Source organism: Bombina bombina, chromosome 3, assembly GCF_027579735.1.
Source record: "Bombina bombina isolate aBomBom1 chromosome 3, aBomBom1.pri, whole genome shotgun sequence".
In the NCBI taxonomy this organism is placed as follows: domain Eukaryota; kingdom Metazoa; phylum Chordata; class Amphibia; order Anura; family Bombinatoridae; genus Bombina; species Bombina bombina.
This window is the reverse complement of record NC_069501.1, coordinates 1,163,692,281-1,163,716,558: the sequence shown is the minus strand read 5'-3', so window position 1 is coordinate 1,163,716,558 and position 24,278 is coordinate 1,163,692,281. Positions and strand designations below refer to the sequence as shown.

General features: G+C 40.8%; 1 protein-coding gene across 2 annotated transcripts in view; it reads right to left on the bottom strand.

The window, feature by feature from the left end:
- The window catches only part of DCUN1D5 (defective in cullin neddylation 1 domain containing 5), a 93,571-nt gene that overhangs the window by 14,696 nt on the left and 54,597 nt on the right, over nucleotides 1-24,278 (bottom strand). For both annotated transcript variants that reach the window (XM_053708576.1, XM_053708575.1), the window contains one exon: nucleotides 10,777-10,885. In XM_053708576.1, coding sequence (XP_053564551.1) covers nucleotides 10,777-10,885 — 109 coding nt within the window. The remainder of the gene's footprint in view (nucleotides 1-10,776; nucleotides 10,886-24,278) is intronic.

Below are 24,278 nucleotides of genomic sequence, written 5' to 3'. Positions count from 1 at the left end.
ATGACAGTTTCAGGAATGGGAAAAAATGCCAGTGAACAAGCTTCTAGCAACCAGAAGCAATAAATAATGAGACTTAAATAATGAGGAGACAATAGTGACGCCCATATTTTTTTAGCGCCAAAAATGACGCCCACATTATTTGGCGCCTAAATGCTTTTGGCGCCAAAAATGACGCCACATCCGGAACGCCGACACCTTTGGCGCAAAAGAACGCCAAAAAAGTCCGCGCCAAGAATGACGCAATAAAATGAAGCATTTTCAGCCCCCGCGAGCCTAACAGCCCACAGGAAAAAAGTCAAATTTTAAGGTAAGAAAAAAATTGATTTATTCATATGCATTATCCCAAATATGAAACTGACTGTCTGAAATAAGGAATGTTGAACATCCTGAGTCAAGGCAAATAAATGTTTGAATACATATATTTAGAACTTTATAAAAAAGTGCCCAACCATAGCTTAGAGTGTCACAGAAAATAAGACTTACTTACGCCAGGACACTCATCTACATGTTGTAGAAAGCCAAACCAGTACTGAAACGAAAATCAGCAGAGGTAATGGTATATAAATAAGAGTATATCGTCGATCTGAAAAGGGAGGTAAGAGATGAATCTCTACGACCGATAACAGAGAACCTATGAAATAGACCCCGTAGAAGGAGATCATTGAATTCAAATAGGCAATACTCTCCTCACATCCCTCTGACATTCACTGCACGCTGAGAGGAAAACCGGGCTCCAACCTGCTGCGGAGCGCATATCAATGTAGAATCTAGCACAAACTTACTTCACCACCTCCATAGGAGGCAAAGTTTGTAAAACTGATTTGTGGGTGTGGTGAGGGGTGTATTTATAGGCATTTTGAGGTTTGGGAAACTTTGCCCCTCCTGGTAGGAATGTATATCCCATACGTCACTAGCTCATGGACTCTTGCTAATTACATGAAAGAAATGCAGTTACACTAACGAAATTTTTACAGTGTATGTAATAAGTTAGCAGAGCATTGCACCCACTTGCAAATGGATGATTAACCCCTTAATACCAAAAACGGAATAACAAATGACAAAAACGTTTTTCAAACAGTCACAACAACTGCCACAGCTCTACTGTGGCTTTTTACCTCCCTCAATACGACTTTTGAAGCCTTTTGAGCCCTCCAGAGAAGTCCTGGATCATGCAGGAAGAAGCTGGATGTCTGTGTCTGTAATTTTTGCTGTGCAAAAAAACGCCAAAATAGGCCCCTCCCACTCATATTACAACATTGGAAAGCCTCCAGGAACTGTTTCTAGGCAAAATTCAAGCCAGCCATGTGGAAAAAACTAGGCCCCAATAAGTTTTATCACCAAACATATGTAAAAAACGATTAAACATGCCAGCAAACGTTTTAAAATACACTTTTATAAGAGTATGTATCTCTATTAATAAGCCTGATACCAGTCGCTATCACTGCATTTAAGGCTTTACTTACATTACTTCGGTATCAGCAGCATTTTCTAGCAAATTCCATCCCTAGAAAAATATTTTAACTGCACATACCTTATTGCAGGAAAACCTGCACGCTATTCCCCCTCTGAAGTTACCTCACTCCTCAGAATATGTGAGAACAGCAAAGGATCTTAGTTACTTCTGCTAAGATCATAGAAAACGCAGGCAGATTCTTCTTCTAAATACTGACTGAGATAAACAGTACACTCCGGTACCATTTAAAAATAACAAACTTTTGATTGAAGAAATAAACTAAGTATAAAACACCACAGTCCTCTTACGACCTCCATCTTAGTTGAGAGTTGCAAGAGAATGACTGGATATGGCAGTGAGGGGAGGAGCTATATAGCAGCTCTGCTGTGGGTGATCCTCTTGCAACTTCCTGTTGGGAAGGAGAATATCCCACAAGTTATGGATGATCCGTGGACTGGATACACTTAACAAGAGAAAATATGTTTTTTAAACAGTCATAACAACTGCCACAGCTCCTACTTTTGAAGCCTTTTGAGCCATTCAGAGATGTCCTATAGCATGCAGGGGACTGCTGAGGGAAGCTGAATGTCACAGTTTGTAATTTTAACTGCACCAACTGTAACTTTTATACTATAACAGTGGAAAGCCTCAGGAAACTGTTTCTGGGCAAAAATAAAGCCAGCCATGTGGAAAAAACTAGGCCCCAATAAGTTTTATCACCAAAGCATATATAAAAACGATTAAACATGCCAGCAAACGTTTTATATTGCACATTAATCAGAGTATAAACCTCTGATAGCAAGCCTGATACTAGTCGCTATTAAATCACTGTATTTAGGCTTTAACTTACATTAATCCGGTATCAGCAGCATTTTCTAGCAAATTCCATCCCTAGAAAAACTTAACTGCACATACCTTATTGCAGGATACCCTGCATGCCATTCTCCCTCTGAAGTTACCTCACTCCTCAGACATATGTGAGAATAGCAGTGGATCTTAGTTACTTCTGCTAAGATCAAAGAAAAACGCAGGCAGATTCTTCTTCTAAATGCTGCCTGAGATAAAATAGTACACTCCGGTACCATTTAAAAACAATAAACTTTTGATTGAAGAAAAAACTAACTATATTTTACCACTTTCCTCTTACTACCTCCAGCTGCGTTTTTTACCTCACTCCTCAGACATATGTGAGAATAGCAGTGGATCTTAGTTACTTCTGCTAAGATCATAGAAAAACGCAGGCAGATTCTTCTTCTAAATGCTGCCTGAGATAAAATAGTACACTCCGGTACCATTTAAAAACAATAAACTTTTGATTGAAGAAAAAACTAACTATATTTTACCACTTTCCTCTTACTACCTCCAGCTGCGTTTTTTACCTCACTCCTCAGACATATGTGAGAATAGCAGTGTATCTTAGTTACTTCTGCTAAGATCATAGAAAAACGCAGGCAGATTCTTCTTCTAAATGCTGCCTGAGATAAAATAGTACACTCCGGTACCATTTAAAAACAAACTTTTGATTGAAGAAAAAACTAACTATATTTTACCACTTTCCTCTTACTACCTCCAGCTATGTTGAGAGCTTGCAAGAGAATGACTGGATATGGCAGTTAGGGGAGGAGCTATATAGCAGCTCTGCTGTGGGTGATCCTCTTGCAACTTCCTGTTGGGAAGGAGAATATTCCACAAGTAATGGATGATCCGTGGACTGGATACACCTAACAAGAGAAAAGACATTGCAGAACTTTTAATAAAGTTCAGAGAAGGGCCACAAAGCTAATAAGGGGAATGGAGAATTTAAGTTTTGAGGAGAGGTTAGCCAAACTGTGTCTGTTTTCTTTAGAAAAAAGGTGCTTGAGAGGTGACATGATTACTTTATATAAATATATTCAAGGCCCATATACAGAGATAGCAGAAGCTCTGTTTATTCCAAGAAAATTGCTTGTGACAAGAGGTCACAATTTAAGGTTGGAGGAAAGGAGATTTAATCTCCTGCAACGGAAACATTTTTTCACTGTAAGAGCAATAAAATTGTGGAACTCATTATCAAAGGAGGTAGTGAATGCCAATACCCTAGATACATTTAAAAATTGTTTGGATACATTTCTGCCTGGAAACAAAATTCATGGATATGATTGCTAGTATTAAATGGGTCACTTTTAGTGGGATTATTTAAAGGGACACTGAACCCAAAAATTTTCTTTTGTGATTCAGATAGAGCATGAAATTTTAAGCATATTTCTAATTTACTCCTATTATCAAATTTTCTTCATTCTCTTGGTATCTTTATTTGAAATGCAAGAATGTAAGTTTAGATGCCGGCCCATGTTTGGTGAACAACCTGGGTTGTCCTTGCTGATTGGTGGATAAATTCATCCTCCAATGAAATAGTGCTGTCCAGAGTCTGAACCTACAAAAAAACAGAATTTATGTTTACCTGATAAATTTCTTTCTCCAACGGTGTGTCCGGTCCACGGCGTCATCCTTACTTGTGGGATATTCTCTTCCCCAACAGGAAATGGCAAAGAGCCCAGCAAAGCTGGTCACATGATCCCTCCTAGGCTCCGCCTACCCCAGTCATTCGACCGACGTTAAGGAGGAATAATAGCATAGGAGAAACCATATGGTACCGTGGTGACTGTAGTTAAAGAAAATAAATTATCAGACCTGATTAAAAAACCAGGGCGGGCCGTGGACCGGACACACCGTTGGAGAAAGAAATTTATCAGGTAAACATAAATTCTGTTTTCTCCAACATAGGTGTGTCCGGTCCACGGCGTCATCCTTACTTGTGGGAACCAATACCAAAGCTTTAGGACACGGATGAAGGGAGGGAGCAAATCAGGTCACCTAAATGGAAGGCACCACGGCTTGCAAAACCTTTCTCCCAAAAATAGCCTCAGAAGAAGCAAAAGTATCAAACTTGTAAAATTTGGTAAAAGTGTGCAGTGAAGACCAAGTCGCTGCCCTACATATCTGATCAACAGAAGCCTCGTTCTTGAAGGCCCATGTGGAAGCCACAGCCCTAGTGGAATGAGCCGTGATTCTTTCGGGAGGCTGCCGTCCGGCAGTCTCGTAAGCCAATCTGATGATGCTTTTAATCCAAAAAGAGAGAGAGGTAGAAGTTGCTTTTTGACCTCTCCTTTTACCTGAATAAACAACAAACAGGGAAGATGTTTGTCTAAAATCCTTTGTAGCATCTAAATAGAATTTTAGAGCGCGAACAACATCCAAATTGTGCAACAAGCGTTCCTTCTTTGAAACTGGTTTCGGACACAGAGAAGGTACGATAATCTCCTGGTTAATGTTTTTGTTAGAAACAACTTTTGGAAGAAAACCAGGTTTAGTACGTAAAACCACCTTATCTGCATGGAACACCAGATAAGGAGGAGAACACTGCAGAGCAGATAATTCTGAAACTCTTCTAGCAGAAGAAATTGCAACTAAAAACAAAACTTTCCAAGATAATAACTTAATATCAACGGAATGTAAGGGTTCAAACGGAACCCCCTGAAGAACTGAAAGAACTAAATTGAGACTCCAAGGAGGAGTCAAAGGTTTGTAAACAGGCTTGATTCTAACCAGAGCCTGAACAAAGGCTTGAACATCTGGCACAGCTGCCAGTTTTTTGTGAAGTAACACCGACAAGGCAGAAATCTGTCCCTTCAGGGAACTTGCCGATAATCCTTTTTCCAATCCTTCTTGAAGGAAGGATAGAATCCTAGGAATCTTAACCTTGTCCCAAGGGAATCCTTTAGATTCACACCAACAGATATATTTTTTCCAAATTTTGTGGTAAATCTTTCTAGTTACAGGCTTTCTGGCCTGAACAAGAGTATCGATAACAGAATCTGAGAAACCTCGCTTCGATAAAATCAAGCGTTCAATCTCCAAGCAGTCAGCTGGAGTGAAACCAGATTCGGATGTTCGAACGGACCCTGAACAAGAAGGTCTCGTCTCAAAGGTAGCTTCCACGGTGGAGCCGATGACATATTCACCAGATCTGCATACCAAGTCCTGCGTGGCCACGCAGGAGCTATCAAGATCACCGACGCCCTCTCCTGATTGATCCTGGCTACCAGCCTGGGGATGAGAGGAAACGGCGGGAACACATAAGCTAGTTTGAAGGTCCAAGGTGCTACTAGTGCATCCACTAGAGCCGCCTTGGGATCCCTGGATCTGGACCCGTAGCAAGGAACTTTGAAGTTCTGACGAGAGGCCATCAGATCCATGTCTGGAATGCCCCAAAGTTGCGTGACTTGGGCAAAGATTTCCGGATGGAGTTCCCACTCCCCCGGATGCAATGTCTGACGACTCAGAAAATCCGCTTCCCAATTTTCCACTCCCGGGATGTGGATAGCAGACAGGTGGCAGGAGTGAGACTCCGCCCATAGAATAATCTTGGTCACTTCTTCCATCGCTAGGGAACTCCTTGTTCCCCCCTGATGGTTGATGTACGCAACAGTCGTCATGTTGTCTGATTGAAACCGTATGAACTTGGTCCTCGCTAGCTGAGGCCAAGCCTTGAGAGCATTGAATATCGCTCTCAGTTCCAGAATATTTATCGGTAGAAGAGATTCTTCCCGAGACCAAAGACCCTGAGCTTTCAGGGATCCCCAGACCGCGCCCCAGCCCATCAGACTGGCGTCGGTCGTGACAATGACCCACTCTGGTCTGTGGAATGTCATCCCTCGTGACAGGTTGTCCAGGGACAGCCACCAACGGAGTGAGTCTCTGGTCCTCTGATTTACTTGTATCTTTGGAGACAAGTCTGTATAGTCCCCATTCCACTGACTGAGCATGCACAGTTGTAATGGTCTTAGATGAATGCGCGCAAAAGGAACTATGTCCATTGCCGCTACCATCAACCCGATCACTTCCATGCACTGAGCTACGGAAGGAAGAGGAACGGAATGAAGTATTCGACAAGAGTCCAGAAGCTTTGTCTTTCTGGCCTCTGTTAGAAAAATCCTCATTTCTGAGGAGTCTATAATTGTTCCCAAGAAGGGAACCCTTGTTGACGGGGATAGAGAACTCTTTTCCACGTTCACTTTCCAGCCGTGCGATCTGAGAAAGGCCAGGACGATGTCCGTGTGAGCCTTTGCTCGAGGGAGGGACGACGCTTGAATCAGAATGTCGTCCAGGTAAGGTACTACTGCAATGCCCCTTGGTCTTAGCACAGCTAGAAGGGACCCTAGTACCTTTGTGAAAATCCTTGGAGCAGTGGCTAATCCGAAAGGAAGCGCCACGAACTGGTAATGTTTGTCCAGGAATGTAAACCTTAGGAACCGATGATGTTCCTTGTGGATAGGAATATGTAGATACGCATCCTTTAAATCCACCGTGGTCATGAATTGACCTTCCTGGATGGAAGGAAGGATAGTTCGAATGGTTTCCATCTTGAAAGATGGGACCTTGAGAAATTTGTTTAAGATCTTGAGATCTAGGATTGGTCTGAATGTTCCCTCTTTTTTGGGAACTATGAACAGATTGGAGTAGAACCCCATCCCTTGTTCTCTCAATGGAACAGGATGAATCACTCCCATTTTTAACAGGTCTTCTACACAATGTAAGAACGCCTGTCTTTTTATGTGGTCTGAAGACAACTGAGACCTGTGGAACCTTCCCCTTGGGGGAAGTCCCTTGAATTCCAGAAGATAACCCTGGGAGACTATTTCTAGCGCCCAAGGATCCAGAACATCTCTTGCCCAAGCCTGAGCGAAGAGAGAGAGTCTGCCCCCCACCAGATCCGGTCCCGGATCGGGGGCCGATATTTCATGCTGTCTTGTTAGCAGTGGCAGGTTTCTTTGCCTGCTTTCCCTTGTTCCAGCCTTGCATTGGTCTCCAAGCTGGCTTGGCCTGAGAAGTATTACCCTCTTGCTTAGAGGACGTAGCACCTTGGGCTGGTCCGTTTTTACGAAAGGGACGAAAATTAGGTCTATTTTTTGCCTTGAAAGGCCGATCCTGAGGAAGGGCATGACCCTTACCCCCAGTGATATCAGAGATAATCTCTTTCAAGTCAGGACCAAACAGCGTTTTCCCCTTGAAAGGAATGTTTAGTAGCTTGTTCTTGGAAGACGCATCAGCCGACCAAGATTTCAACCAAAGCGCTCTGCGCGCCACAATAGCAAACCCAGAATTCTTAGCCGCTAACTTAGCCAATTGCAAAGAGGCGTCTAGAGTGAAAGAATTAGCCAATTTGAGAGCATTGACTCTGTCCATAATCTCCTCATAAGGAGGAGAGTCACTATCGAGCACCTTAATCAGTTCATCAAACCAGAAATATGCGGCTGTAGTGACAGGGACAATGCATGAAATGGGTTGTAGAAGGTAACCCTGCTGAACAAACATCTTTTTAAGCAAACCTTCTAATTTTTTATCCATAGGATCTTTGAAAGCACAACTATCCTCTATGGGAATAGTGGTGCGTTTGTTTAAAGTAGAAACCGCTCCCTCGACCTTGGGGACTGACTGCCATAAGTCCTTTCTGGGGTCGACCATAGGAAACAATTTTTTAAATATGGGGGGAGGGACGAAAGGAATACCGGGCCTTTCCCATTCTTTATTAACAATGTCCGCCACCCGCTTGGGTATAGGAAAAGCTTCTGGGAGCCCCGGCACCTCTAGGAACTTGTCCATTTTACATAGTTTCTCTGGGATGACCAAATTTTCACAATCATCCAGAGTGGATAATACCTCCTTAAGCAAAATGCGGAGATGTTCCAATTTAAATTTAAAAGTAATCACATCAGATTCAGCCTGCTGAGAAATGTTCCCTAAATCAGTAATTTCTCCCTCAGACAAAACCTCCCTGGCTCCCTCAGATTGGGTTAGGGGCCCTTCAGAGATATTAATATCAGCGTCGTCATGCTCTTCAGTAACTAAAACAGAGCATCCACGCTTACGCTGACAAGGGTTCATTTTGGCTAAAATGTTTTTGACAGAATTATCCATTACAGCCGTTAATTGTTGCATAGTAAGGAGTATTGGCGCGCTAGATGTACTAGGGGCCTCCTGAGTGGGCAAGACTCGTGTAGACGAAGGAGGGAATGATGCAGTACCATGCTTACTCCCCTCACTTGAGGAATCATCTTGGGCATCATTGTCATTATCACATAAATCACATTTATTTAAATGAATAGGAATTCTGGCTTCCCCACATTCAGAACACAGTCTATATGGTAGTTCAGACATGTTAAACAGGCATAAACTTGATAAGAAAGTACAAAAAACGTTTTGAAATAAAACCGTTACTGTCACTTTAAATTTTAAACTGAACACACTTTATTACTGCAATTGCGAAAAAACATGAAGGAATTGTTCAAAATTCACCAAACTTTCACCACAGTGTCTTAAAGCCTTGAAAATATTGCACACCAATTTTGGAAGCTTTAACTCTTAAAATAACGGAACCGGAGCCGTTTTAAGCTTTAACCCCTTTACAGTCCCTGGTATCTGCTTTGCTGAGACCCAACCAAACCCAAGGGGAATACGATACCAAATGATGCCTTCAGAAGTCTTTTATAAGTATCAGAGCTCCTCTCACATGCGACTGCATGCCATGCCTCTCAAAAACAAGTGCGCAACACCGGCGCGAAAATGAGACTCTGCCTATGCTTTGGGAAGGCCCCTAAAGAATAAGGTGTCTAAAACAGTGCCTGCCGATATTATTATATCAAAATACCCAGAATAAATGATTCCTCAAGGCTAAATAAGTGTTAATATCAATCGATTTAGCCCAAAAAATGTCTACAGTCTAAATAAGCCCTTGTGAAGCCCTTATTTACAATCGTAATAAACATGGCTTACCGGATCCCATAGGGAAAATGACAGCTTCCAGCATTACATCGTCTTGTTAGAATGTGTCATACCTCAAGCAGCAAAGGACTGCAAACTGTTCCCCCAACTGAAGTTAATGCTCTCAACAGTCCTGTGTGGAACAGCCATGGATTTTAGTTACGGTTGCTAAAATCATTTTCCTCATACAAACAGAATTCTTCATCTCTTTTCTGTTTCTGAGTAAATAGTACGTACCAGCACTATTTGAAAATAACAAACTCTTGATTGAATAATGAAAAACTACAGTTAAACACTAAAAAACTCTAAGCCATCTCCGTGGAGATGTTGCCTGTACAACGGCAAAGAGAATGACTGGGGTAGGCGGAGCCTAGGAGGGATCATGTGACCAGCTTTGCTGGGCTCTTTGCCATTTCCTGTTGGGGAAGAGAATATCCCACAAGTAAGGATGACGCCGTGGACCGGACACACCTATGTTGGAGAAAAAGCTTAGATGCCTTCTTATTCAAATAAAGATAGCAAGAGAACGAAGAAAATTTAATAGGAGTAAATTAGAAAATTGCTTAAAATTGCATGCTCTGTCTGAATCATGAAAGAAAAAAAATTTGGGTTCAGTGTCCCTTTAAGTTTAACTGAAGCTTTTTGTAAGTATTTTAGATTTGAATAGGTTGAACTCGATGGACTTTGGTCTTTTTTTTCAATCTTATCTACTATGTTATGTTATCTTTTTAAACAATAAAAATTCTGGAGTAGACTGTCCCTTTAATATGGTGCTGGATGTTTGCATCATTAATCTAACTCATCTTTATTAGGAATAACTTTTTTTTATTAAAGGGTCTGCACCATGCTATATGCACTTGAAAAGTTTAGAAAATATATACATATATATAAATCCACAACACTTTCCCCACCTCCCTCTCCAAGCGATCACCTATTTTTTTTCAGTAGCTTAGGGACCCAACTCTCCCTCCAACTAATCACAGTATTTCTTAAGTGTAGGGACCCATTCCTCCCTCTCCCCTGCCAAAAAAAAATATGTAGTGTAGGGACTCGCCTCCCCCTATTTCGATGGGCCATCCACCCGCCTCCTTTCTTACCTCCCACCGGTTCCATCGCAATATTGATACAGACAGTGATAAACAATCGGATTTCATATAGTATTGAATAACTGCTCATAGGTGTGGCAGTATGTTGGATGTAGGTACCACGTCAACACTGTACGCTGGGAAAGCACTGTGTGACAGTGCCTATGTGCATTTGGTGCAAGGAGTTAATATTTAATTCATTTAAAAATGTACTGAAAGTATCACAGTAAGCATGTTAATGGTATGAGCTCTAACAATGATAGGAAATCGGTACTAACACATACTAAATGCTTTTATAGAAAACTAAGATGAGTGGATTGTTTATAAAATTTATGTAGTTCTTCTCACCAATACAAAAGCAGAATATTTGCTTTCAATAATGTAATCCTGGAAACATTATTGAATGCTCACATAATTGGAAATACAGATAAAGCTTACCCTTGCAAAATCAAAGGCATATCTGTAAATATTCTTAAAAGCTGTTATATCGTTCAGTTGGGCACGTAGGTAATCAAATTTACTCTGTAACTTTTCTGTGCAATCACACCTTGAAATTAAAGAGAAAACAGATAGAGGTTTACAGGGACAGTGTTATGATCTACAAGTTAAAATACATATATATATACACTACACAGAATAGTCATAAATCAATTGTATATGGCATTAAAGAAGAATGATAAAATGCACAACTTGGAAACCATATGATCTTATATGTGGTTCTTCAATTACCGCCTCTAAGCAGATGACACCTAACTACATATACGATTAGAATATCCTGAATCTACAAAGACATACACATCTTGAACACTTTAAGATTTAGGTGCAACTATATTTATTAGACACACAGATATAGAATGCTTTCAAAAATAGAAATAAAGTTTATTTTTATCAATTAACAAAATGCAAAGTGATTGAGAAAAATCTAATCAATATTTGTTGTGCCCACCCTTTGCCTTAACAAAACAAGCATAAATTCTTCTAGGTACACTTGCACATTGTTTTTTAAGGAACTTGGCAGATAGGTTGTGCCAAAGATCTTGGAGAACTAACCACAGTTCTTCTGTGGATTTATGCAGTTACTTTTGTCTCTTAATGTAATCCCAGACAGACTATGTTGAGATCAGGGCTTTATAGGGACAATACCATTACTTCCAGGACTCCTTGTTCCTCTTTACACTGAAGATAGTTCTAACGTACTTTAAATGTATTTCTGTAATCATTATGCTGCAGAATAAATTTGGGGACAATCAGATACCTCCCGGATAGTATTGCATGATGTATACTTATTTGCCTGTACTTCTCAGCATTGAGGAGACCATTAATTCTGACCAAATCCCCAACTTTGTTTGCAGAAATGCAGCCCCAAACTTGGAAGGAACCTCCACCATGAGTCACTATTGCATACAGACACTCATTCTTGCACTGCTCTTCAGACCGTTGGCAAACAAACTGCCTTCTGCTACAGCCAAATGTTTACAATTTTGGACTCATCAGTCCAGTGCATCTGCTGCCATTTTCCCCAAATTCCTGTGTTTTTGTGCATAGGTGCATTTGTGCATAGGTGAGTTGCTTGGCATTGTTTCCAAAAGCTATGGCTTTTTGGCCACAAGTCTTCCATGAAGACCACTTGTGACCAGACAGGCCAATAGATGGGTGTACCAGGGCCCCGCTATTTTTTACCAATTCTGATCTAATGGCAATGCTGGACATCTCCCGATTGTGAAGATAAGTAAGCATGAGTCTTTCATCTGCTGCACTAAATTTCCTTTTCCGACCACAGTGCCCACGGTCCTCAATGTTTCCTGATTCTGTGTGCTTATTCTACCTACACAGCTGTGTTTAAAACTATAAAAAAAAATTCACCCCCTTTTTGACCCCCTTAGGGTCGTAACTTCCAAAAATCCTTCCTTAGTGGATGCCTACATCATAAAAACAATGTACCTTCCAAATTTCACGTTTCTACATTAAACGGTTTGAGCTGCGTGTTGATGAGTTAGTCGGTCGTATATATATATATATATTTACACACACATATATATATGTGTGTGTGTATGTATGTGTAAATAAATATATATGTGTGTATAAAAAGAAAAATAAATTTTATATATATATATATATATATATATATATATATATATATATATATATATATATATACACACACACACACACCACTTAAAGAGATAGAGTTCTATATTATTATAGCAGAACCAAAGGAGGACAAGGCTGCACTGGATATCACTTAAACCAAACGTTTATTTAAGAGGTGGTAAAGGCACCAGGTCTGCCATTACAAATTCATTAATAGTGTGTACCAGATAAAAGGTGGACCAGATGAATGTGCCTCACAATACAATAGATTCAAACATTACCCCCTACATGCTAGCATGTTACTAGGCCGGCCAGTTAACAGTCCATGAAATATTCCAGGCACATAGTGTGAAAACATGCTCCGGTAGTGTATATAGATAGGTACGCTCCGATAACAGGGATATAAGTCCGGTCTCCTATATATGTCAAACAGGACTGTTAAGAAACTTCCAGCTGCACAGAATATCAAACTCAGCAATGAGGAAATCTACCAGTTGCAAGACTTTATACTGCATGGCTTAACTTCGCTTTAACTGATACATGGGGCAGGTGCCTTACGGCTACAGATTACCTCCATGATTCTGTGATGCAAATGTGCCGGTGCGGGACTTCACTTGATAACCCCGGTAAACATGAACTTTGTGAACAAGTACAAGCAGAGCTGTTCCACCATGATAGGGTTCTCCACGCTGTACAATGTTAACCATCCCTTGTTACTATATCTTAAAGGGACATTATGCCATTTAAAGGGACATGAAACCCAAATTTTTTATTTCACGATTCTGATAGAGAATACAATTTTAATCAACTTTCCAATTTACTTCTATTATTTAATTTGCTTCCTTCTCTGGTTATCATTTGCTTAAATGTTTATCTAGGCAAGCTCAGGAGCAGCAGAGAAACTAGGTTCTAGCTGTTGATTGGTGGCTGCATATATATATATATATATATATATATATATATATATATATATATATATATATATATATATATATATATATATATATATATATATATCTCGATTGTGATTGGCTCACACATGTGCTCAGTTAGAAACCATTAGTGCATTGCTTCTCCTTCCACAAATTATACCAAGAGAACGAAACAAACTAGATAATAGAAGTAAGTTAGAAAGTGGTTTAAAATGATATTCTCTATCTGAATCATGAAAGAAAAAATTGGGTTTCATGTCCCTTTAATTTACTTTATCTGGTACTTCATGTTAAAAATATTTACATACCATATTAAAGCACTACGGGGTTGACACCAATCGTGGACTAATTATTAGTATATGATGATAACAGCCTTTCATTCTGTCCCACAAATGAGTTAGATAAGTTTGAATTCTTAAAAAAGACCTTAATTTATATGCTAGAAAAATCATCTTTAAAAGAATGTGGGGGAATAAATCTGGTAAGGATGATGTTGGGGATAGCCAAGATGTTGTAGCTATTGATAATCTGGTGTCACTGTTAGAGGAACAGGAGGGACATACTGGTGAAACTAGCTATCCAAAACAGACCAACTTCAAACCATCCTCTAAGTATATGCCTCAACTATCTTTATCACCCAGCGTGCACACATTTGTGAGGTGTGTAGAACAAGATGTAGGGAACATTGGTATGACGGATATAGTAAGTTATAATCTATCTAGTCATGAAAGAATAGCTCTTAAAGATCTAATGGGTAAGAAAGACATTCAGATTAAACCCTCGGATAAGGGAGGGACATTGTGATCCTTGATCAAGCGGACTATATGAAGGAAGTTTTAAGTCAACTTCACACACAAGAACAATATGCAGAGGTCTCTAGACTCATGTACGAAAGATCATGTGATGAGCTTTTTCTAATGTTAAATACTGCAAGAGAACAAGGTCATATAACAAAACAAAAAAAAAGAATTTGATTTTCTTGTTAATCCACACCCTATTGTACCCACATTTTACTGCATACCAAAATTGCACAAGAGTATTAAGAATCCCCCAGGACACCCCATTGTGTCTGGCATGGGTGGATTGATTTCTATCTACGACCCTTCCTGACAGAAATGTCCTTGTATGTGCAGGACACAGGGGACGTCCTGAGGAGACTGGATAAAGTTAAAATTGACCCAGATATGCTTCTACTCACTTTGGATGTGGAATCACTGTATTCCTCCATCCCACATAAGGTGGGTTTGGAAGCAGCAAAATACTTTCTTTTGCTGCGTGGAGAGGAATATGGTGACAACACTAACCTAGTACTTAAGCTTTTAGAATTTGTTTTGACTAATAACATTCATGTTTGATGGTAGGTATTACAGACAGTTGCGAGGCAAAGCCATGGGTGCGCCCCCACCTATGCCTGTTTACATCTGGGAGTCTGGTAAACAGTTGATGTTTTCCAGGTTTTAGACCAATGGGTGGAGGCGCATGTTGCCCTATGGTTGCGATTTGTGGATGATATTCTGATACTGTGGAAAGGTGATGCTGAGTCTGTGGGTAATTTCGTAGATAAGCTCAATAGTAACAACAGGAATCTATACTTGACGTATCAGATTAGTGACAAGGAAGACACTTTCCTTGATTTGAAGTTAACCATAAGTAATGGCATGTTACAGACTAAAGTCTATCGCAAAGAGACAGCAACCAATAGCTTGTTGCACGCATCTAGTCATCATTCAGAAGCCCTTAAAATAGGATACCAGTAGGACAGTTTTTGAGACTAAAAAGGTGTTGCTCTACTGAGAATGATTTTGAGGAACAGGCGGCAGAAATGGCCAAAAGATTTTTACAAAGGGGCTATTCAAGAAGATAGATTCGCAAAGCTGGATTAGGGCCAGACATACACAGAAGTCGTCATCTTTTGTATAAAAAATAGTGATTCACTGGCTCCTTTGAACCAGATTAGACTAATCGCAAAATACAATTCCCACTGGAATAAACTTCATAGTATACTCAAACACTGGAATATTCTGTCCAGTGATAGTTCTGTAGCTAAATGCATATCGGAATACCCATTAATGACTGCCAAAAGGGCACCAAGTGTCAGAGACAGATTAGTGCATAGTGAATTTCAAAAGGAGATTAAAAAAAAACATAATTTATGCTTACCTGATAAATTTATTTCTCTTGTAGTGTATCCAGTCCACGGATCATCCATTACTTATGGGATATATTCTCCTTCCCAACAGGAAGCTGCAAGAGTCCACCCACAGCAAAGCTGCTATATAGCTCCTCCCCTAACTGCCATTACCAGTCATTCGACCGAAAACATGCAGAGAAAGGAAAACCATAGGGTGCAGTGGTGACTGTAGTTTAATGGAAAAATTACCTGCCTTAAAGTGACAGGGCGGACCGTGGACTGGATACACTACAAGAGAAATAAATTTATCAGGTAAGCATAAATTATGTTTTCTCTTGTTAAGTGTATCCAGTCCACGGATCATCCATTACTTATGGGATACCAATACCAAGGCTAAAGTACACGGATGATGGGAGGGACAAGGCAGGTACTTAAACAGAAGTTACCACTGCCTGTAAAAAACCCTTTCTCCCAAAAATAGCCTCCGAAGAAGCAAGGTACCAAATTTGTTAAATTTGAAAAAGTATGAAACGCAGACCAAGACTCCGTCTTGTAATCTGTTCAACAGAAGCCACATTTAAAAAAAGGCCCAAGTGAAAACCACAGCTCTAGTAGAATGAGCTGTAATCCCTTCAGGAGGCTGCTGTCTAGCAGTCTCATAAGCTAAATGAATTATGCTTTTTAACCAAAAAGACAGAGGTTGCTGAAGTCCTTTGACCTCTCCTCTGTCCAGAATAGACAACAAACAAGGTGAATGTTTGATGAAAATCTGTAGTAGCTTGTAAGTAAAACTTTAAAACACGAACCACGTCCAAATTGTGTAATAGACGTTCCTTCTTTGAAGAAGGATTAGGATACAAGAATGGAACAACAATCTCTTGAGTGATATTCTTGTTAGATACCACCTTAGGTAAAAACCCAGGTTGGTACACAGGACTACCTTATCCGTACGGAGAACCAGATAAGGAGAATCACATTGCAACGCAGATAACTCGGAGACTCTATGAGCCGAGGAAATAGCTACCAAAAAGGAACTTTCCAAGATAGAAGTTTGATATCTATGGAATGAAAAGGTTCAAATGGAACTCCTTGAAGAACCTTAAGAACCAGCTTTAAGCTCCATGGCGGAGCAACATTTTTAACCACAGGCTTGGTTCTAACCAAAGCCTGACCAAATGCCTGAACGTCTAGAATACCTGCCAGACGCTTGTGCAAAAGAATAGACAGAGTAGAAATCTGTCCTTTTAAAGAACTAGCTGACAACCCCTTTTCTCAAAATCATCTTGGAGAAAAGATAATATCCTGGGAATCCAGACTTTACTCCATGAGTAACCCTTGGATTCATAACAATAAGATATTTACACCATATCTTATGTTAAATTTTCCTAGAGACAGGCTTTTATGCCTGTATTAAGGTATCAATTACTGACTCGGAGAAGCCATGCTTTGATAACATCAAGCGTTCTGTCTCCAGGCAGTCCATCTCAGATTAGTTATATTTAGATGGTTGAAAAGACCCTGAGGTAGAGGGTCCTGTCTCAGAAGCAGAGACCGTGGTGGAAAGGATGACATGTCCACCAGATCTGCATACCAGGTCCTGCGTGGCCACGCAGGCGCTGTCAAAAGCACCAAAGCACTCTCCTGCTTGATCTTGTGCAAACCCCTCCGGAGGGAATTCCCACTCCCCCGGATGAAAAGTCTGACGACTTAGAAAATCTGCCTCCCAGTTCTCAACACCTGGGATAGGGATAGCTTTTAGACAAGAGTGAGTCTCTGTCCAGTGAATTATTTTAAGACTTCTAATATTGCTAGGGAACTTCTGTTCCCCCTTGATGGTTGATGTAAGCCACAGTCGTGATATTGTCCGACTGAAATATGATGTACCTCAGAGTTGCTAACTGAGGCCAAGTCTGAAAAGCATGGAATATCGCTCAAAGGTTCCAGAATATTCATTAGAAGGAGGGTCTCCTCCTGAGTCCACTATCCCTGAGCCTTCAGGGAGTTCCAGACTGTATCCCAACCTAAAAGGCTGGCATCTGTTGTAACAATTGTCCCATCTGACCTGCGGAAGGTCATACCCTTGGACAGATGGACCCGAGATAGTCACCAGAGAAGAGAATCTCTGGTTTCTTGGTCCGGATTTAACAGGAGAACAAATCTGTGTAATCCCCGTTCCTCTGGCTGAGCATGCATAGTTGCAGTGGTCTGAAATGTAGGCGTGCAAACGGTACTATGTCCCTTGCCGCTACCATTAAGCCGATTACATTCATGTACTGAGCCACCAAAGGGCGCGGATGGAATGAAGAACACGGCAGAAATTTAGAAACTTTGACAACCTGGACTCCGTCAGGTAAATTTTAATTTCTACAAAATCTATCAGAATCCCTAGGAGGGAAACCCTTGATATTGGGGATAGAGAACTCTTTCCTTGTTCACTTTCCACCCATGCGATCTCAGAAATGCCAGTACTACGTCCGTATGAGACTTGGCAACTTGGATGTTTGACGCCTGTATCAGGATGTCGTCTAAATAAGGGGCCACTTCTATGCCCCGCGGCCTAAGGACCTCCATAAAGATTCTAGGGGCTGTAGTTAACCCAAAGGAAAGAGCTACAAACTGGTAATGCCTGTCTAGAAAGGCAAACCTGAAAAACCGATGGTGATCTTTATGCATCGTAATGTGAGGATAAGCATCCTTCAAATCCATTGTAGTCCTCTATTGACTCTCCTGGATCATAGTTAAGATGGTACGAATAGTTTCCATCTTAAAATGATAGAATTCTAAAGAAATTGTTTAAGATCTTTTAGATCCAAAATAGGTCTGAAGGTTTCCTTTCCTTGGGAACCACAAACCGATTTTTCGGCATAACTTCCCCCTCGACAGAATCCTCTGGTAAAATAAACGCTATGGGTGCCCTTGATGTACTTGGCGCCATTTGAGCGGGAGTCCCTAAAGCGGGAGTCAAAGGGTCTGACACGTGGGGAGAGTTAGTCGGCATAACTTCCCCCTCGACAGAATCCTCTGGTGATAATGTTTTTAAATACAAAAAATGATCTTTATTGTTTAACATGAAATCAGTACATCTGGTACACATTCTAAAATGGGGTTCCACCATGGCTTTAAACATAATAAACACAGAGCCTCCTCTATGTTAGACATGTTAGAACTAATAAAGAGACTAGTAAGCTTGGAAAACACTTTAAATCAAGTTAACAAGCAAATATAACAAACGTTACTGTGCCTTTAAGAGAAACAAATTTTGTCAATTTGAAAAACAGTGAAAAAAGGCAGTAAATCAAACGAAATTTTTACAGTACATGTAATAAGTTAACAGAGCATTGCACCCACTTGCAAATGGATGATTAACCCCTTAATGCAAAAAAAAGATAAAAAAAAAAAACGACATTTTTTTAAACAGACACAACAAAACTGCCACAGCTGAGCTGTGGATTACCTTCTCTATAACTGTTTCTATGCAAAATTTAAGCCAGCCATGTGGAAAAATTAGGCCCCAATAAGTTTTATCAACAAACATATGTTAAAAAACGATTAAACATGCCAGAAAACGTTTTAAAACACATTCTTATAAGAGTATGTATGTCTATTAATAAGCCTGATCCAGTCGCTATCACTGCATTTAAGGCTTTACTTACATTACTTCGGTATCAGCAGTATTTTCTTAGTCAATTCCATTCCTTAGAAAAATATATTACTGCACATACCTTAGCATATATCTCTATCAATCAGCCTGGTACCAGTCGCTTTCACTGCATTTAAAGGCTGTACTTACATTACTTCGGTATCAGCAGTATTTTCTTAGTCAATTCCATTTCTTAGAAAAATATTTTACTGCACATACCTTATTTGCAGGAAAACCTGCACGCCATTCCCCCTCTGAAGTACCTTACTCCTCAGAATGTGTGAGAACAGCAACTGGATCTTAGTTACGTCTGCTAAGATCATAGAAAAAACGCAGGCAGATTCTTCTTCCAAATACTGCCTGAGATAAACAGCACACTCCGGTGCCATTTAAAAATAACAAACTTTTGATTTAAGAAATAAACTAAGTATAAAAAAACCACAGACTCTCACGACCTCCTATCTATGTTGAGACTTGCAAGAGAATGACTGGTAATGGCAGTTAGGGGAGGAGCTATATAGCAGCTTTGCTGTGGGTGGACTCTTGCAGCTTCCTGTTGGGAAGGAGAATATATCCCATAAGTAATGGATGATCCGTGGACTGGATACACTTAACAAGAGAAATGGGTTAACTAAATCACAGGTTGTAAAAGGCTGTCAACCTTGTGGTCAGTGTATATTGTACATTTATTGAAAAATCATCTATTTTTTGTACAGAACTGTCAGACAAAATCTACTATATATATATATATATATATATATATATATATATATATATATATATATATATATATATATATATATATATTAAATGAAAGGATTGTATGTAATACCAAGAATGTGATTTATGTGTTACATTGCTCGTGTCCAAAATTCTATATTGGAAAAACGACATGTTAATTGAAAGACAGAGTCAGGGAGCATAGGGACAGCATTACGGACAATGATCAGGATAGTTCGGTGGCTAGACATTTCCAAATGCGCCATAACTCTGACTTTACACAATTGAAAGTACTAGGAATTGAACATGTTAGGCCTAGGAGGAGGGGAGGCAATATTGATCAAATATTACTCCAGCATGAGTCACGTTGGATGTACAGACTTAATACATTGTCCCCTTCAGGCCTTAATGAAAAAAAAAAATATATGCCTGCTTCTTGTGAATCCTTTGTGAAACATGACCAACAATGTAAAGTATGTATATAAGATTGTTATGGAATGCGGCGTGAAGCATGTACAGGCCTCATATGTGTATTTATTTCAAAATGTTTATAACGTTATTATGCTGTTATCATACACTAATGATTAGTCCACGATTGGTGTCAACCCCGTAGTGCTTTAATATTGCATGTACCTATTTTTAACATGAAGTACCACATAAAGTAAATTAAATGGCGTAATGTCCCTTTAAGATATAGTAACAAGGGATGGTTAACATTGTATCAGAATCAGTACTTAAACACCACTGAGTGGCAACATCATTCATTTGACGAAGCCTCAAGTCCAACCCACAAAGAGGAGGAGCAAAACGCATAATATGTGGATTGTAACTTTACAGCGTGGAGAACAGCTCTTCTTGTACTTGTTCACAAAGTTCATGTTTACCGGGGTTAGCAAGTGAAGTCCCGCACCGGCATTTGCATTGCAGCATCACAGAATCACGGAGGTAATCTGTAGCAGTAAGGCACCTGCCCCATGTATCAGTTAAAGCAAAGGTAAGCCGTGCGATATAAAGTCTTGCAACCAGTAGATTTCCTCATTGCCGAGTTTGATATTCTGTGCAGCTGGAAGTTTCTCAACAGTCCTGTTTGATATATAGGAGACCGGACTTATATCCCTGTTACCGGAGTGTGTTTTAACACTTTAGTGCCCAGACTGTAGGAGAGTAAAGGGACGGTACTTATCTATATACACTACAGGAGCGTGATTTCACACTATGTGCCCGGAATATTTCACGGACTGTTAACTAGCCAGCCTAGTAACATGCTAGCATGTAGAGGGGAATGTTTGAATCTAATTGTATTGTGAAGCACATTCATCTGGTCCGCCTTTTATCTGGTACACAACATTAAATGAATTTGTAAAGGCAGACCCGATGTCTTTACCACCTCTTAAATAAACGCTTGGTTTAAGTGATATCCAGTGAAGCCTTGTCCTTCTTTGGTTCTTATATAATAATATAGAACTCTATCTCTTTAAGTGGTATATAACTATTTGGGACTGTTAGCACAGATGAATCACACATATATAGAATATTAATCTGAGTGTCCCCTGTTTTTGTAGTTGTTTATATATATATATATACATACATATACATACACACACACACACTCTTCTGCATAGCTCCATAACCTCAAGTTATCTAAACTATAATCACGTTTGTAACACATCCGTCGCCGTCAGCAGTTGTGCACTCATCCTCAAAGGAATGTTGGATGCGCACGCAGCCACCTCAGCATGAGACAGCTTCAGGAGCTCCAACTCTCAGCTGTAACATAACAGCTGAGAGCTGGAGCTCCTGAAGCTTCAGGCTTCTGCAGCATATGGAGCCGGAGCACGATTGGTGCTCCGCCTCCATATGAGGCCAGATGCCTGATCATTACAGACAGTGACAATGTGTGTGTCACCGTCTGTAACGATCTTCTGCTGGTGCCAGAGGGAGGTGTGGGCGGGAGGGCGTGCCCTAATACAAAAAAAACCCCAAAATGTATGCTTACCCGATAAATGTATTTCTTTCTTGACACGATGAGTCCACGGATCATCTAATTACTATTGGGAATATCACTCCTGCCCAGCAGGAGGCAGCAAAGAGCACCACAGCAAAGCTGTTAAATATCACCTCCCTTCCCTCCAACATACCAACAACCTGTCCAAAGAACAAGGCGGCCGTGGACTCATTGCGTCAAGAAATAAATACATTTATCAGGTAAGCATAAATTTAGTTTTCTTTCTAATGACACAATGAGTCCACGGATTCTCTAGCTTGGGTATTGATTCCCAATAGTAATTAGAGTACACAGATAAGGGAGGGACAAGACAGGGAACCTAAATGGAAGGCACCACTGCTTGAAGAACCTTTCTCCTAAAAGAGGCCTCAGGCGAGGCAAAAGTGTCGAATTTATAGAATTTTGAAAAAGTGTAAAGAGAGGACCAAGTTGCAGCCTTGCAAATCTGTTCCACAGAAGCTTCATTTTTGAATACCCAGGAAGAGGAAACAGCCCTCGTAGAATGAGCCGTAATTCTCTCGGGAGGCTGCTGTCCAGCAGTTTCATAGGCAAAACGAATGATACTCTTTAGCCACAAAGAGAGAGAAGTAGTCGTAGCTTTCTGCCCCTTACGTTTCCCAGAGAAAACCACAAACAGAGTAGAAGACTGACGAATATCCTTAGTAGCCTGTAAATAGAATTTTTAATGCACGCACCACATCCAGATTGTGCAAAAGCCGTTCCTTTTGAGAAGAAGGATTAGGACACAAGGAAGGAACAACAATCTCCTTATTAATGTTCCGTTCTGAAACTACTTTAGGGAGAAACCCTAACTTAGTACGCAAAACCACCTTATCTGAATGAAAAATAAGGTAAGGAGACTCATACTGTAATGCCGAGAGCTCTGACACTCTACGAGCAGATGAAATAGCAACAAGAAACAAAACTTTTCAAGATAACTTAATATCAAAGGAATGCATAGGCTCAAACGGAGCCCCTTGAAGACCCTTAAGAACTAAATTAAGACTCCAGGGAGGAGTAACTGGCTTGAACACAGGCCTAATCCTGACCAAGGCCCGACAAAACGATTGCACGTCTGGGACGTCCGCCAGACGTTTATGTAACAAAATAGACAAGGAAGATATCTGACCCTTTAGGGAACTTGCCGATAAACCCTTCTCCAAACATTCTTAAGGAAAGGACAGAATTCTAGGAATCCTAACTCTACTCCAAGAGTAGCCCTTGGATTCACACCAATATAGATATTTACGCCATATCTTGTGGTAAATCTTTCTAGTCACAGGTTTACAAGCCTGAATCATGGTCTCAATGACCGAATCCGAAAATCCACGCTGGATAAAATTAAGCGTTCAATCTTAAAGCAGTCAGCTTCAGAGAGAGAGAGAAACTAAATTTAGATGAAGGAAGGGCCCTTGAAGTAGAAGGTCCTTCCTCAACAGAAGTCTCCAAGGTGGAAGAGATGACATGTCCACCAGGTCTGCATACCAAATCCTGCGAGGCCATGCCGGTGAATGAGGATCACCAACGCCCTCTCCTGCTTGATTCGAGCAATGACCCGAGGTAGCAAAGCAAACAGAGAAAATAGGTATGCAAGACTGAAATTCCAAGGTACCACCAGGGTGTTTATCAGTACAGCCTGAAGGTCCCTTGACCTCGACCCGTACCTCGGAAGCTTGGCATTCTGACGAGATGCCATGAGATCCAATTCCGGCTGAACCCATTTGAGAATCAGGCTGGAAAACACTTCTGGATGGAGTTCCCACTCCCCCGGGTAAAAGGTCTGCCTGCTCAGGAAGTCAGCCTCCCAGTTGTCCACTCCTGGGATGTGAATCGCCGACAGACAGCAATTGTGGGTCTCCGCCCACTGAATTATCTTGACTACCTCTGTCATGGCCAAGGAACTCCGCGTTCTTCCCTGATGGTTGATGTAAGCCACTGAAGTTATGTTTTCCGACCGGAACCTGATGAACCGGGCAGAGGCTAACTGAGGCCAGGCCAGAAGAGCATTGAAGATTGCTCTCAGCTCTAAAATGTTTATGGGTAGAACAGACTCCGACCGAGTTCATGTTCCCTGAGCCTTTAGAGAGCCCCAGACTGCTCCCCATCCCAGAAGGCTGGCGTCTGTTGTCACAATCACCCAAGAGGGTCTGCGAAAGCAGGTTCCCTGGGAGAGATAATCCTGAGACAACCACCAAATAAGAGAATCCCTGGTCTCCTGCTCCAGCTGTAATCGCGAAGAAAGATCCGCATAATCTCCGCTCCACTGCCTGAGCATGCTCAGGTGCAGAGGTCTGAGGTGGAAACGGGCGAACGGGATAATGTCTATTGCCGCTACCATCAGACCGATTACCTCCATGCACTGAGCCACTGATGGCCGAGGAGAGGACTGAAGCGCTAGGCAAGAATCGAAAATCTTTGATT